Source organism: Pelophylax lessonae (genome assembly GCF_965119305.1).
Source record: "Pelophylax lessonae genome assembly, chromosome: 6".
NCBI lineage: Eukaryota > Metazoa > Chordata > Amphibia > Anura > Ranidae > Pelophylax > Pelophylax lessonae.
Window position 1 is genome coordinate 60,025,080 of NC_138773.1, and position 14,231 is coordinate 60,039,310.

At 36.6% G+C, this 14,231-nt stretch overlaps 1 protein-coding gene and 7 pseudogenes across 8 annotated transcripts; all 8 read left to right on the forward strand.

The window, feature by feature from the left end:
- Positions 1-219: 219 nt before the first annotated feature.
- On the forward strand, positions 220-1,291 carry LOC309558590 (annotated as a pseudogene). The gene is made up of 4 exons: positions 220-351; positions 511-719; positions 874-983; positions 1,125-1,291. The product of its transcript is annotated as an uncharacterized misc_RNA (transcript).
- A 341-nt stretch (positions 1,292-1,632) lies between these two features.
- LOC309558591 lies at positions 1,633-2,705 on the forward strand (annotated as a pseudogene). The gene is made up of 4 exons: positions 1,633-1,764; positions 1,924-2,132; positions 2,287-2,396; positions 2,539-2,705. The product of its transcript is annotated as an uncharacterized misc_RNA (transcript).
- A 341-nt stretch (positions 2,706-3,046) lies between these two features.
- LOC309558592 lies at positions 3,047-4,119 on the forward strand (annotated as a pseudogene). The gene is made up of 4 exons: positions 3,047-3,178; positions 3,338-3,546; positions 3,701-3,810; positions 3,953-4,119. The product of its transcript is annotated as an uncharacterized misc_RNA (transcript).
- Positions 4,120-4,460: 341 nt separating this feature from the next.
- Positions 4,461-5,533, forward strand: LOC309558593 (annotated as a pseudogene). The gene is made up of 4 exons: positions 4,461-4,592; positions 4,752-4,960; positions 5,115-5,224; positions 5,367-5,533. The product of its transcript is annotated as an uncharacterized misc_RNA (transcript).
- Positions 5,534-5,874: 341 nt separating this feature from the next.
- LOC309558595 lies at positions 5,875-6,946 on the forward strand (annotated as a pseudogene). The gene is made up of 4 exons: positions 5,875-6,006; positions 6,166-6,374; positions 6,529-6,638; positions 6,780-6,946. The product of its transcript is annotated as an uncharacterized misc_RNA (transcript).
- Positions 6,947-7,286: 340 nt separating this feature from the next.
- On the forward strand, positions 7,287-9,733 carry LOC309558596 (annotated as a pseudogene). Its single transcript has 8 exons — positions 7,287-7,418; positions 7,578-7,786; positions 7,941-8,050; positions 8,192-8,346; positions 8,685-8,831; positions 8,991-9,199; positions 9,354-9,463; positions 9,606-9,733. The product of its transcript is annotated as an uncharacterized misc_RNA (transcript).
- Positions 9,734-10,113: 380 nt separating this feature from the next.
- Positions 10,114-12,561, forward strand: LOC309558597 (uncharacterized protein; the record flags this gene model as incomplete). Its single annotated transcript, XM_082261669.1, has 8 exons — positions 10,114-10,245; positions 10,405-10,613; positions 10,768-10,877; positions 11,020-11,174; positions 11,513-11,659; positions 11,819-12,027; positions 12,182-12,291; positions 12,434-12,561. 8 exons carry the CDS (start codon positions 10,114-10,116, stop codon positions 12,559-12,561), a joined length of 1,200 nt encoding a protein of 399 aa, XP_082117795.1.
- Positions 12,562-12,941: 380 nt separating this feature from the next.
- On the forward strand, positions 12,942-14,014 carry LOC309558598 (annotated as a pseudogene). Its single transcript has 4 exons — positions 12,942-13,073; positions 13,233-13,441; positions 13,596-13,705; positions 13,848-14,014. The product of its transcript is annotated as an uncharacterized misc_RNA (transcript).
- Positions 14,015-14,231: the final 217 nt, after the last annotated feature.

Consider the following 14,231-nt stretch of genomic DNA (forward strand, 5'->3'; position numbering starts at 1 on the left):
GGCAGTGTCAAATCTATGAAACCAAGGTCATAACTATGTTTCTGGGGTTGAGAGTTACAAAGACTTGAGGGCCTAGAGCAGAAAATATCCAGGGTGGCAGCTTAAATATAAGGAAATTAATAAAATTGTAACAAATACCCAGAGAATTTAAAACTCTTTTTCAATTGTTTACTAAAAAGAAAAATAATATATATTTTTTTTCAGAATGACCTTGCTCCAATGGACATAGCTTCCTCCGTGACCAAAGCTAACATTCTCCTCAATGCAACCTTGCTGGAGATATATTTAAGTGCCATTGCACCGCAAAATATTACAACCTTCCTGGAAGCTTTATCTTCTGCAGCAATACAGGTACATATAAAAGAGAAATCCTGATACACCTTGTGCTTTCACAAGAAGGCTGCAAAATGTTCACTCTTTGAGAAGACTCTTGTATTTATGTTTGATCAGCATGCAAGCAATAGCAGCTTTTCTGTAACTTTTTCATAAATCCCTGATTTCTTCATGTAGGCCAACCTGTCAGAGGAGCAAGTAACAACAATAAAGACAACACTCCTAACTACGGAGCTCAGGGATCTTCGAGCCAACTTCTTTACTTTTACAACTGAACAGTGGACGGTTTTGTTCCAAGACTACTTGCTTAACTTGACTGTGTACTTCAATCAAACCCTTCTTGAGTACATTCCTCAGAACATATCCTGTGACTCCTACCAAGCAATGTAAGTACAATGATATCTAAAGCAAAAGATATGTGTATATGGCTCTTGCCAACTATGAATGCTTTTCAAAATCAAAATGAAAAAGAAGGCATAAAACAAGAAGTATTTACGTCACACTCCCAAACATTCTCATCTATTTCTTTTTCTGAAACAGAGTAAAAGCATTTAGCCTTCAGTACAGCTCAATGACAGACAACACAAGACAAGCAATCTATCAGTACTTCCTGAAACCATACTTGACTGCAAGAGCAACCTCTTCCAGAGGTAGGTTTCTGCATCCTCTATAATTTTGTTAGGTAAAGAAGGTTTTTAGTCTCACTTGGCTGTAGCAAAAGTTTCAATTTTCCATTTGGTTTTGGATTTGATATTAGCTTGCTTGGTAATAAGTATCTTTATTTTTTATAGTGGTTTGTGATGCTGGAAACTACCAGAACTGGCGAGAAGTGAACTTTGGAAGCTTTTTCTACCTCTTATCACTTGAAGAAATCATGACACTCAATCAAAACTTTACACTGGTATGTTCTTGCAAATAGGTTGCCATTACAAATCCAAGATTGATGGTGAAGGGCTGAAACATTGCAATTTAAAATAGTTACAGTGACATTGGGAAGTGAACTGCTATAAGTTTTTTTTCACCTGTGAAAACCAAACTCATATTGCTTGTGTCATAACGGGGGATTTGTGAAATACAAGTGGCAGTGTCAAATCTATGAAACCAAGGTCATAACTATGTTTCTGGGGTTGAGAGTTACAAAGACTTGAAGGCCTAGAGCAGAAAATATCCAGGGTGGCAGCTTAAATATAAGGAAATTAATAAAATTGTAACAAATACCCGAGAATTTAAAACTCTTTTGCAATTGTTTCCTAAAAAGAAAAATAATATATATTTTTTTTTCAGAATGACCTTGCTCCAATGGACATAGCTTCCTCCGTGACCAAAGCTAACATTCTCCTCAATGCAACCTTGCTGGAGATATATTTAAGTGCCATTGCACCGCAAAATATTACAACCTTCCTGGAAGCTTTATCTTCTGCAGCAATACAGGTACATATAAAAGAGAAATCCTGATACACCTTGTGCTTTCACAAGAAGGCTGCAAAATGTTCACTCTTTGAGAAGACTCTTGTATTTATGTTTGATCAGCATGCAAGCAATAGCAGCTTTTCTGTAACTTTTTCATAAATCCCTGATTTCTTCATGTAGGCCAACCTGTCAGAGGAGCAAGTAACAACAATAAAGACAACACTCCTAACTACGGAGCTCAGGGATCTTCGAGCCAACTTCTTTACTTTTACAACTGAACAGTGGACAGTTTTGTTCCAAGACTACTTGCTTAACTTGACTGTGTACTTCAATCAAACCCTTCTTGAGTACATTCCTCAGAATATATCCTGTGACTCCTACCAAGCAATGTAAGTACAATGATATCTAAAGCAAAAGATAAGTGTATATGGCTCTTGCCAACTATGAATGCTTTTCAAAATCAAAATGAAAAAGAAGGCATAAAACAAGAAGTATCTACGTCACACTCCCAAACATTCTCATCTATTTCTTTTTCTGAAACAGAGTAAAAGCATTTAGCCTTCAGTATAGCTCAATGACAGACAACACAAGACAAGCAATCTATCAGTACTTCCTGAAACCATACTTGATTGCAAGAGCAACCACTTCCAGAGGTAAGTTTCCGCATCCTCTATAATTTTGCTAGGTAAAGAAGGTTTTTAGTCTCACCTGGCTGTAGCAAAAGTTTCAATTTTCCGTTTGGTTTTGGATTTGATATTAGCTTGCTTGGTAATAAGTATCTTTATTTTTTTATAGTGGTTTGTGATGCTGGAAGCTACCAAAACTGGCGAGAAGTGAACTTTGGAAGCTTTTTCTACCTCTTATCACTTGAAGAAATCATGACACTCAATCAAAACTTTACACTGGTATGTTCTTGCAAATAGGTTGCCATTACAAATCCTAGATTGATGGTGAATGGCTGAAAGATGGCAATTCAAAATAGTTACAGTGACATTGGGAGGTGAACTGCTATAGGTTTTTTTTCACCTGCGAAAACCAAACACATATTGCTTGTGTCATAACGGGGGATTTGTGAAATACAAGTGGCAGTGTCAAATCTATGAAACCAAGGTCATAACTATGTTTCTGGGGTTGAGAGTTACAAAGACTTGAATGCCTAGAGCAGAAAATATCCAGGGTGGCAGCTTAAATATAAGGAAATTAATAAAATTGTAGCAAATACCCAGAGAATTTAAAACTCTTTTGCAATTGTTTCCTAAAAAGAAAAATAATATATATTTTTTTTCAGAATGACCTTGCTCCAATGGACATAGCTTCCTCCGTGACCAAAGCTAATATTCTCCTCAATGCAACTTTGCTGAACATATATTTAAGTGCCATCGCACCGCAAAATATTACAACCTTCCTGGAAGCTTTATCTTCTGCAGCAATACAGGTACATATAAAAGAGAAATCCTGATACACCTTGTGCTTTCACAAGAAGGCTGCAAAATGTTCACTCTTTGAGAAGACTCTTGTATTTATGTTTGATCAGCATGCAAGCAATAGCAGCTTTTCTGTAACTTTTTCATAAATCCCTGATTTCTTCATGTAGGCCAACCTGTCAGAGGAGCAAGTAACAACAATAAAGACAACACTCCTAACTACGGAGCTCAGGGATCTTCGAGCCAACTTCTTTACTTTTACAACTGAACAGTGGACAGTTTTGTTCCAAGACTACTTGCTTAACTTGACTGTGTACTTCAATCAAACCCTTCTTGAGTACATTCCTCAGAACATATCCTGTGACTCCTACCAAGCAATGTAAGTACAATGATATCTAAAGCAAAAGATAAGTGTATATGACTCTTGCCAACTATGAATGCTTTTCAAAATCAAAATGAAAAAGAAGGCATAAAACAAGAAGTATTTACGTCACACTCCCAAACATTCTCATCTATTTCTTTTTCTGAAACAGAGTAAAAGCATTTAGCCTTCAGTATAGCTCAATGACAGACAACACAAGACAAGCAATCTATCAGTACTTCCTGAAACCATACTTGACTGCAAGAGCAACCACTTCTAAAGGTAGGTTTCTGCATCCTCTATAATTTTGTTAGGTAAAGAAGGTTTTTAGTCTCACCTGGCTGTAGCAAAAGTTTCAATTTTCCATTTGGTTTTGGATTTGATATTAGCATGCTTGGTAATAAGTATCTTTATTTTTTTATAGTGGTTTGTGATGCTGGAAGCTACCAGAACTGGCGAGAAGTGAACTTTGGAAGCTTTTTCTACCTCTTATCACTTGAAGAAATCATGACACTCAATCAAAACTTTACACTGGTATGTTCTTGCAAATAGGTTGCCATTACAAATCCAAGATTGATGGTGAAGGGCTGAAACATTGCAATTTAAAATAGTTACAGTGACATTGGGAAGTGAACTGCTATAAGTTTTTTTTCACCTGTGAAAACCAAACTCATATTGCTTGTGTCATAACGGGGGATTTGTGAAATGCAAGTGGCAGTGTCAAATCTATAAAACCAAGGTCATAACTATGTTTCTGGGGTTGAGAGTTACAAAAACTTGAAGGCCTAGAGCAGAAAATATCCAGGGTGACAGCTTAAATATAAGGAAATTAATAAAATTGTAACAATTACCCAGAGAATTTAAAACTCTTTTGCAATTGTTTCCTAAAAAGAAAAATAATATATATTTTTTTTCAGAATGACCTTGCTCCAATGGACATAGCTTCCTCCGTGACCAAAGCTAACATTCTCCTCAATGCAACCTTGCTGGAGATATATTTAAGTGCCATCGCACCGCAAAATATTACAACCTTCCTGGAAGCTTTATCTTCTGCAGCAATACAGGTACATATAAAAGAGAAATCCTGATACACCTTGTGCTTTCACAAGAAGGCTGCAAAATGTTCACTCTTTGAGAAGACTCTTGTATTTATGTTTGATCAGCATGCAAGCAATAGCAGCTTTTCTGTAACTTTTTCATAAATCCCTGATTTCTTCATGTAGGCCAACCTGTCAGAGGAGCAAGTAACAACAATAAAGACAACACTCCTAACTACGGAGCTCAGGGATCTTCGAGCCAACTTCTTTACTTTTACAACTGAACAGTGGACAGTTTTGTTCCAAGACTACTTGCTTAACTTGACTGTGTACTTCAATCAAACCCTTCTTGAGTACATTCCTCAGAACATATCCTGTGACTCCTACCAAGCAATGTAAGTACAATGATATCTAAAGCAAAAGATAAGTGTATATGGCTCTTGCCAACTATGAATGCTTTTCAAAATCAAAATGAAAAAGAAGGCATAAAACAAGAAGTATTTACGTCACACTCCCAAATATTCTCATCTATTTATTTTTCTGAAACAGAGTAAAAGCATTTAGCCTTCAGTATAGCTCAATGACAGACAACACAAGAGAAGCAATCTATCAGTACTTCCTGAAACCATACTTGACTGCAAGAGCAACCACTTCCAGAGGTAGGTTTCTGCATCCTCTATAATTTTGTTAGGTAAAGAAGTTTTTAGTCTCACCTGGCTGTAGCAAAAGTTTCAATTTTCCATTTGGTTTTGGATTTGATATTAGCTTGCTTGGTAATAAGTATCTTTATTTTTTTTATAGTGGTTTGTGATGCTGGAAGCTACCAGAACTGGCGAGAAGTGAACTTTGGAAGCTTTTTCTACCTCTTATCACTTGAAGAAATCATGACACTCAATCAAAACTTTACACTGGTATGTTCTTGCAAATAGGTTGCCATTACAAATCCTAGATTGATGGTGGAGGGCTGAAAGATGGCAATTCAAAATAGTTACAGTGACATTGGGAGGTGAACTGCTATAGGTTTTTTTTCACCTGCGAAAACCAAACACATATTGCTTGTGTCATAACGGGGGATTTGTGAAATACAAGTGGCAGTGTCAAATCTATGAAACCAACGTCATAACTATGTTTCTGGGGTTGAGAGTTACAAAGACTTGAAGGCCTAGAGCAGAAAATATCCAGGGTGGCAGCTTAAATATAAAGAAATTAATAAAATTGTAACAAATACCCAGAGAATTTAAAACTCTTTTGCAATTGTTTCCTAAAAAGAAAAATAATATATATTTCTTTTCAGAATGACCTTGCTCCAATGGACATAGCTTCCTCCATGACCAAAGCTAACATTCTCCTCAATGCAACCTTGCTGGAGATATATTTAAGTGCCATTGCACCGCAAAATATTACAACCTTCCTGGAAGCGTTATCTTCTGCAGCAATACAGGTACATATAAAAGAGAAATCCTGATACACCTTGTGCTTTCACAAGAAGGCTGCAACATGTTCACTCTTTGAGAAGACTCTTGTATTTATGTTTGATCAGCATGCAAGCAATAGCAGCTTTTCTGTAACTTTTTCATAAATCCCTGATTTCTTCATGTAGGCCAACCTGTCAGAGGAGCAAGTAACAACAATAAAGACAACACTCCTAACTACGGAGCTCAGGGATCTTCGAGCCAACTTCTTTACTTTTACAACTGAACAGTGGACGGTTTTGTTCCAAGACTACTTGCTTAACTTGACTGTGTACTTCAATCAAACCCTTCTTGAGTACATTCCTCAGAACATATCCTGTGACTCCTACCAAGCAATGTAAGTACAATGATATCTAAAGCAAAAGATATGTGTATATGGCTCTTGCCAACTATGAATGCTTTTCAAAATCAAAATTAAAAAGAAGGCATAAAACAAGAAGTATTTACGTCACACTCCCAAACATTCTCATCTATTTCTTTTTCTGAAACAGAGTAAAAGCATTTAGCCTTCAGTACAGCTCAATGACAGACAACACAAGACAAGCAATCTATCAGTACTTCCTGAAACCATACTTGACTGCAAGAGCAACCACTTCCAGAGGTAGGTTTCTGCATCCTCTATAATTTTGTTAGGTAAAGAAGGTTTTTAGTCTCACCTGGCTGTAGCAAAAGTTTCAATTTTCCATTTGGTTTTGGATTTGATATTAGCTTGCTTGGTAATAAGTATCTTTATTTTTTATAGTGGTTTGTGATGCTGGAAGCTACCAGAACTGGCGAGAAGTGAACTTTGGAAGCTTTTTCTACCTCTTATCACTTGAAGAAATCATGACACTCAATCAAAACTTTACACTGGTATGTTCTTGCAAATAGGTTGCCATTACAAATCCAAGATTGATGGTGAAGGGCTGAAACATTGCAATTTAAAATAGTTACAGTGACATTGGGAAGTGAACTGCTATAAGTTTTTTTCACCTGTGAAAACCAAACTCATATTGCTTGTGTCATAACGGGGGATTTGTGAAATACAAGTGGCAGTGTCAAATCTATGAAACCAAGGTCATAACTATGTTTCTGGGGTTGAGAGTTACAAAGACTTGAAGGCCTAGAGCAGAAAATATCCAGGGTGGCAGCTTAAATATAAGGAAATTAATAAAATTGTAACAATTACCCAGAGAATTTAAAACTCTTTTGCAATTGTTTCCTAAAAAGAAAAATAATATATATTTTTTTTCAGAATGACCTTGCTCCAATGGACATAGCTTCCTCCGTGACCAAAGCTAACATTCTCCTCAATGCAACCTTGCTGGAGATATATTTAAGTGCCATCGCACCGCAAAATATTACAACCTTCCTGGAAGCGTTATCTTCTGCAGCAATACAGGTACATATAAAAGAGAAATCCTGATACACCTTGTGCTTTCACAAGAAGGCTGCAAAATGTTCACTCTTTGAGAAGACTCTTGTATTTATGTTTGATCAGCATGCAAGCAATAGCAGCTTTTCTGTAACTTTTTCATAAATCCCTGATTTCTTCATGTAGGCCAACCTGTCAGAGGAGCAAGTAACAACAATAAAGACAACACTCCTAACTACGGAGCTCAGGGATCTTCGAGCCAACTTCTTTACTTTTACAACTGAACAGTGGACAGTTTTGTTCCAAGACTACTTGCTTAACTTGACTGTGTACTTCAATCAAACCCTTCTTGAGTACATTCCTCAGAACATATCCTGTGACTCCTACCAAGCAATGTAAGTACAATGATATCTAAAGCAAAAGATATGTGTATATGGCTCTTGCCAACTATGAATGCTTTTCAAAATCAAAATTAAAAAGAAGGCATAAAACAAGAAGTATTTACGTCACACTCCCAAACATTCTCATCTATTTCTTTTTCTGAAACAGAGTAAAAGCATTTAGCCTTCAGTACAGCTCAATGACAGACAACACAAGACAAGCAATCTATCAGTACTTCCTGAAACCATACTTGACTGCAAGAGCAACCACTTCCAGAGGTAGGTTTCTGCATCCTCTATAATTTTGTTAGGTAAAGAAGGTTTTTAGTCTCACCTGGCTGTAGCAAAAGTTTCAATTTTCCATTTGGTTTTGGATTTGATATTAGCTTGCTTGGTAATAAGTATCTTTATTTTTTATAGTGGTTTGTGATGCTGGAAGCTACCAGAACTGGCGAGAAGTGAACTTTGGAAGCTTTTTCTACCTCTTATCACTTGAAGAAATCATGACACTCAATCAAAACTTTACACTGGTATGTTCTTGCAAATAGGTTGCCATTACAAATCCAAGATTGATGGTGAAGGGCTGAAACATTGCAATTTAAAATAGTTACAGTGACATTGGGAAGTGAACTGCTATAAGTTTTTTTTCACCTGTGAAAACCAAACTCATATTGCTTGTGTCATAACGGGGGATTTGTGAAATACAAGTGGCAGTGTCAAATCTATGAAACCAAGGTCATAACTATGTTTCTGGGGTTGAGAGTTACAAAGACTTGAAGGCCTAGAGCAGAAAATATCCAGGGTGGCAGCTTAAATATAAGGAAATTAATAAAATTGTAACAATTACCCAGAGAATTTAAAACTCTTTTGCAATTGTTTCCTAAAAAGAAAAATAATATATATTTTTTTTCAGAATGACCTTGCTCCAATGGACATAGCTTCCTCCGTGACCAAAGCTAACATTCTCCTCAATGCAACCTTGCTGGAGATATATTTAAGTGCCATCGCACCGCAAAATATTACAACCTTCCTGGAAGCTTTATCTTCTGCAGCAATACAGGTACATATAAAAGAGAAATCCTGATACACCTTGTGCTTTCACAAGAAGGCTGCAAAATGTTCACTCTTTGAGAAGACTCTTGTATTTATGTTTGATTAGCATGCAAGCAATAGCAGCTTTTCTGTAACTTTTTCATAAATCCCTGATTTCTTCATGTAGGCCAACCTGTCAGAGGAGCAAGTAACAACAATAAAGACAACACTCCTAACTACGGAGCTCAGGGATCTTCGAGCCAACTTCTTTACTTTTACAACTGAACAGTGGACAGTTTTGTTCCAAGACTACTTGCTTAACTTGACTGTGTACTTCAATCAAACCCTTCTTGAGTACATTCCTCAGAACATATCCTGTGACTCCTACCAAGCAATGTAAGTACAATGATATCTAAAGCAAAAGATAAGTGTATATGGCTCTTGCCAACTATGAATGCTTTTCAAAATCAAAATTAAAAAGAATTCGTAAAACAAGAAGTATTTACGTCACACTCCCAAACATTCTCATCTATTTCTTTTTCTGAAACAGAGTAAAAGCATTTAGCCTTCAGTATAGCTCAATGACAGACAACACAAGAGAAGCAATCTATCAGTACTTCCTGAAACCATACTTGACTGCAAGAGCAACCACTTCCAGAGGTAGGTTTCTGCATCCTCTATAATTTTCCTAGGTAAAGAAGGTTTTTAGTCTCACCTGGCTGTAGCAAAAGTTTCAATTTTCCATTTGGTTTTGGATTTGATATTAGCTTGCTTGGTAATAAGTATCTTTATTTTTTTATAGTGGTTTGTGATGCTGGAAGCTACCAGAACTGGCGAGAAGTGAACTTTGGAAGCTTTTTCTACCTCTTATCACTTGAAGAAATCATGACACTCAATCAAAACTTTACACTGGTATGTTCTTGCAAATAGGTTGCCATTACAAATCCAAGATTGATGGTGAAGGGCTGAAACATTGCAATTTAAAATAGTTACAGTGACATTGGGAAGTGAACTGCTATAAGTTTTTTTTCACCTGCGAAAACCAAACATATATTGCTTGTGTCATAACGGGGGATTTGTGAAATACAAGTGGCAGTGTCAAATCTATGAAACCAAGGTCATAACTATGTTTCTGGGGTTGAGAGTTACAAAGACTTGAAGGCCTAGAGCAGAAAATATCCAGGGTGGCAGCTTAAATATAAGGAAATTAATAAAATTGTAACAATTACCCAGAGAATTTAAAACTCTTTTGCAATTGTTTCCTAAAAAGAAAAATAATATATATTTTTTTTCAGAATGACCTTGCTCCAATGGACATAGCTTCCTCCGTGACCAAAGCTAACATTCTCCTCAATGCAACCTTGCTGGAGATATATTTAAGTGCCATCGCACCGCAAAATATTACAACCTTCCTGGAAGCGTTATCTTCTGCAGCAATACAGGTACATATAAAAGAGAAATCCTGATACACCTTGTGCTTTCACAAGAAGGCTGCAAAATGTTCACTCTTTGAGAAGACTCTTGTATTTATGTTTGATCAGCATGCAAGCAATAGCAGCTTTTCTGTAACTTTTTCATAAATCCTTGATTTCTTCATGTAGGCCAACCTGTCAGAGGAGCAAGTAACAACAATAAAGACAACACTCCTAACTACGGAGCTCAGGGATCTTCGAGCCAACTTCTTTACTTTTACAACTGAACAGTGGACGGTTTTGTTCCAAGACTACTTGCTTACCTTGACTGTGTACTTCAATCAAACCCTTCTTGAGTACATTCCTCAGAACATATCCTGTGACTCCTACCAAGCAATGTAAGTACAATGATATCTAAAGCAAAAGATATGTGTATATGGCTCTTGCCAACTATGAATGCTTTTCAAAATCAAAATTAAAAAGAAGGCATAAAACAAGAAGTATTTACATCACACTCCCAAACATTCTCATCTATTTCTTTTTCTGAAACAGAGTAAAAGCATTTAGCCTTCAGTACAGCTCAATGACAGACAACACAAGACAAGCAATCTATCAGTACTTCCTGAAACCATACTTGACTGCAAGAGCAACCACTTCCAGAGGTAGGTTTCTGCATCCTCTATAATTTTGTTAGGTAAAGAAGGTTTTTAGTCTCACCTGGCTGTAGCAAAAGTTTCAATTTTCCATTTGGTTTTGGATTTGATATTAGCTTGCTTGGTAATAAGTATCTTTATTTTTTTATAGTGGTTTGTGATGCTGGAAGCTACCAGAACTGGCGAGAAGTGAACTTTGGAAGCTTTTTCTACCTCTTATCACTTGAAGAAATCATGACACTCAATCAAAACTTTACACTGGTATGTTCTTGCAAATTGGTTGCCATTACAAATCCAAGATTGATGGTGAAGGGCTGAAACATTGCAATTTAAAATAGTTACAGTGACATTGGGAAGTGAACTGCTATAAGTTTTTTTTCACCTGTGAAAACCAAACTCATATTGCTTGTGTCATAACGGGGGATTTGTGAAATACAAGTGGCAGTGTCAAATCTATGAAACCAAGGTCATAACTATGTTTCTGGGGTTGAGAGTTACAAAGACTTGAAGGCCTAGAGCAGAAAATATCCAGGGTGGCAGCTTAAATATAAGGAAATTAATAAAATTGTAACAATTACCCAGAGAATTTAAAACTCTTTTGCAATTGTTTCCTAAAAAGAAAAATAATATATATTTTTTTTCAGAATGACCTTGCTCCAATGGACATAGCTTCCTCCGTGACCAAAGCTAACATTCTCCTCAATGCAACCTTGCTGGAGATATATTTAAGTGCCATCGCACCGCAAAATATTACAACCTTCCTGGAAGCTTTATCTTCTGCAGCAATACAGGTACATATAAAAGAGAAATCCTGATACACCTTGTGCTTTCACAAGAAGGCTGCAAAATGTTCACTCTTTGAGAAGACTCTTGTATTTATGTTTGATCAGCATGCAAGCAATAGCAGCTTTTCTGTAACTTTTTCATAAATCCCTGATTTCTTCATGTAGGCCAACCTGTCAGAGGAGCAAGTAACAACAATAAAGACAACACTCCTAACTACGGAGCTCAGGGATCTTCGAGCCAACTTCTTTACTTTTACAACTGAACAGTGGACAGTTTTGTTCCAAGACTACTTGCTTAACTTGACTGTGTACTTCAATCAAACCCTTCTTGAGTACATTCCTCAGAACATATCCTGTGACTCCTACCAAGCAATGTAAGTACAATGATATCTAAAGCAAAAGATAAGTGTATATGGCTCTTGCCAACTATGAATGCTTTTCAAAATCAAAATTAAAAAGAATTCATAAAACAAGAAGTATTTACGTCACACTCCCAAACATTCTCATCTATTTCTTTTTCTGAAACAGAGTAAAAGCATTTAGCCTTCAGTATAGCTCAATGACAGACAACACAAGAGAAGCAATCTATCAGTACTTCCTGAAACCATACTTGACTGCAAGAGCAACCACTTCCAGAGGTAGGTTTCTGCATCCTCTATAATTTTGCTAGGTAAAGAAGGTTTTTAGTCTCACCTGGCTGTAGCAAAAGTTTCAATTTTCCATTTGGTTTTGGATTTGATATTAGCTTGCTTGGTAATAAGTATCTTTATTTTTTTATAGTGGTTTGTGATGCTGGAAGCTACCAGAACTGGCGAGAAGTGAACTTTGGAAGCTTTTTCTACCTCTTATCACTTGAAGAAATCATGACACTCAATCAAAACTTTACACTGGTATGTTCTTGCAAATAGGTTGCCATTACAAATCCAAGATTGATGGTGAAGGGCTGAAACATTGCAATTTAAAATAGTTACAGTGACATTGGGAAGTGAACTGCTATAAGTTTTTTTTCACCTGTGAAAACCAAACTCATATTGCTTGTGTCATAACGGGGGATTTGTGAAATACAAGTGGCAGTGTCAAATCTATGAAACCAAGGTCATAACTATGTTTCTGGGGTTGAGAGTTACAAAGACTTGAAGGCCTAGAGCAGAAAATATCCAGGGTGGCAGCTTAAATATAAGGAAATTAATAAAATTGTAACAATTACCCAGAGAATTTAAAACTCTTTTGCAATTGTTTCCTAAAAAGAAAAATAATATATATTTTTTTTCAGAATGACCTTGCTCCAATGGACATAGCTTCCTCCGTGACCAAAGCTAACATTCTCCTCAATGCAACCTTGCTGGAGATATATTTAAGTGCCATCGCACCGCAAAATATTACAACCTTCCTGGAAGCTTTATCTTCTGCAGCAATACAGGTACATATAAAAGAGAAATCCTGATACACCTTGTGCTTTCACAAGAAGGCTGCAAAATGTTCACTCTTTGAGAAGACTCTTGTATTTATGTTTGATCAGCATGCAAGCAATAGCAGCTTTTCTGTAACTTTTTCATAAATCCCTGATATCTTCATGTAGGCCAACCTGTCAGAGGAGCAAGTAACAACAATAAAGAAAACACTCCTAACTACGGAGCTCAGGGATCTTCGAGCCAACTTCTTTACTTTTACAACTGAACAGTGGACAGTTTTGTTCCAAGACTACTTGCTTAACTTGACTGTGTACTTCAATCAAACCCTTCTTGAGTACATTCCTCAGAACATATCCTGTGACTCCTACCAAGCAATGTAAGTACAATGATATCTAAAGCAAAAGATAAGTGTATATGGCTCTTGCCAACTATGAATGCTTTTCAAAATCAAAATTAAAAAGAATTCATAAAACAAGAAGTATTTACGTCACACTCCCAAACATTCTCATCTATTTCTTTTTCTGAAACAGAGTAAAAGCATTTAGCCTTCAGTATAGCTCAATGACAGACAACACAAGAGAAGCAATCTATCAGTACTTCCTGAAACCATACTTGACTGCAAGAGTAACCACTTCCAGAGGTAGGTTTCTGCATCCTCTATAATTTTGCTAGGTAAAGAAGGTTTTTAGTCTCACCTGGCTGTAGCAAAAGTTTCAATTTTCCATTTGGTTTTGGATTTGATATTAGCTTGCTTGGTAATAAGTATCTTTATTTTTTTACAGTGGTTTGTGATGCTGGAAGCTACCAGAACTGGCGAGAAGTGAACTTTGGAAGCTTTTTCTACCTCTTATCACTTGAAGAAATCATGACACTCAATCAAAACTTTACACTGGTATGTTCTTGCAAATAGGTTGCCATTACAAATCCAAGATTGATGGTGAAGGGCTGAAACATTGCAATTTAAAATAGTTACAGTGACATTGGGAAGTGAACTGCTATAAGTTTTTTTTCACCTGTGAAAACCAAACTCATATTGCTTGTGTCATAACGGGGGATTTGTGAAATACAAGTGGCAGTGTCAAATCTATGAAACCAAGGTCATAACTATGTTTCTGGGGTTGAGAGTTACAAAGACTTGAAGGCCTAGAGCAGAAAATATCCAGGGT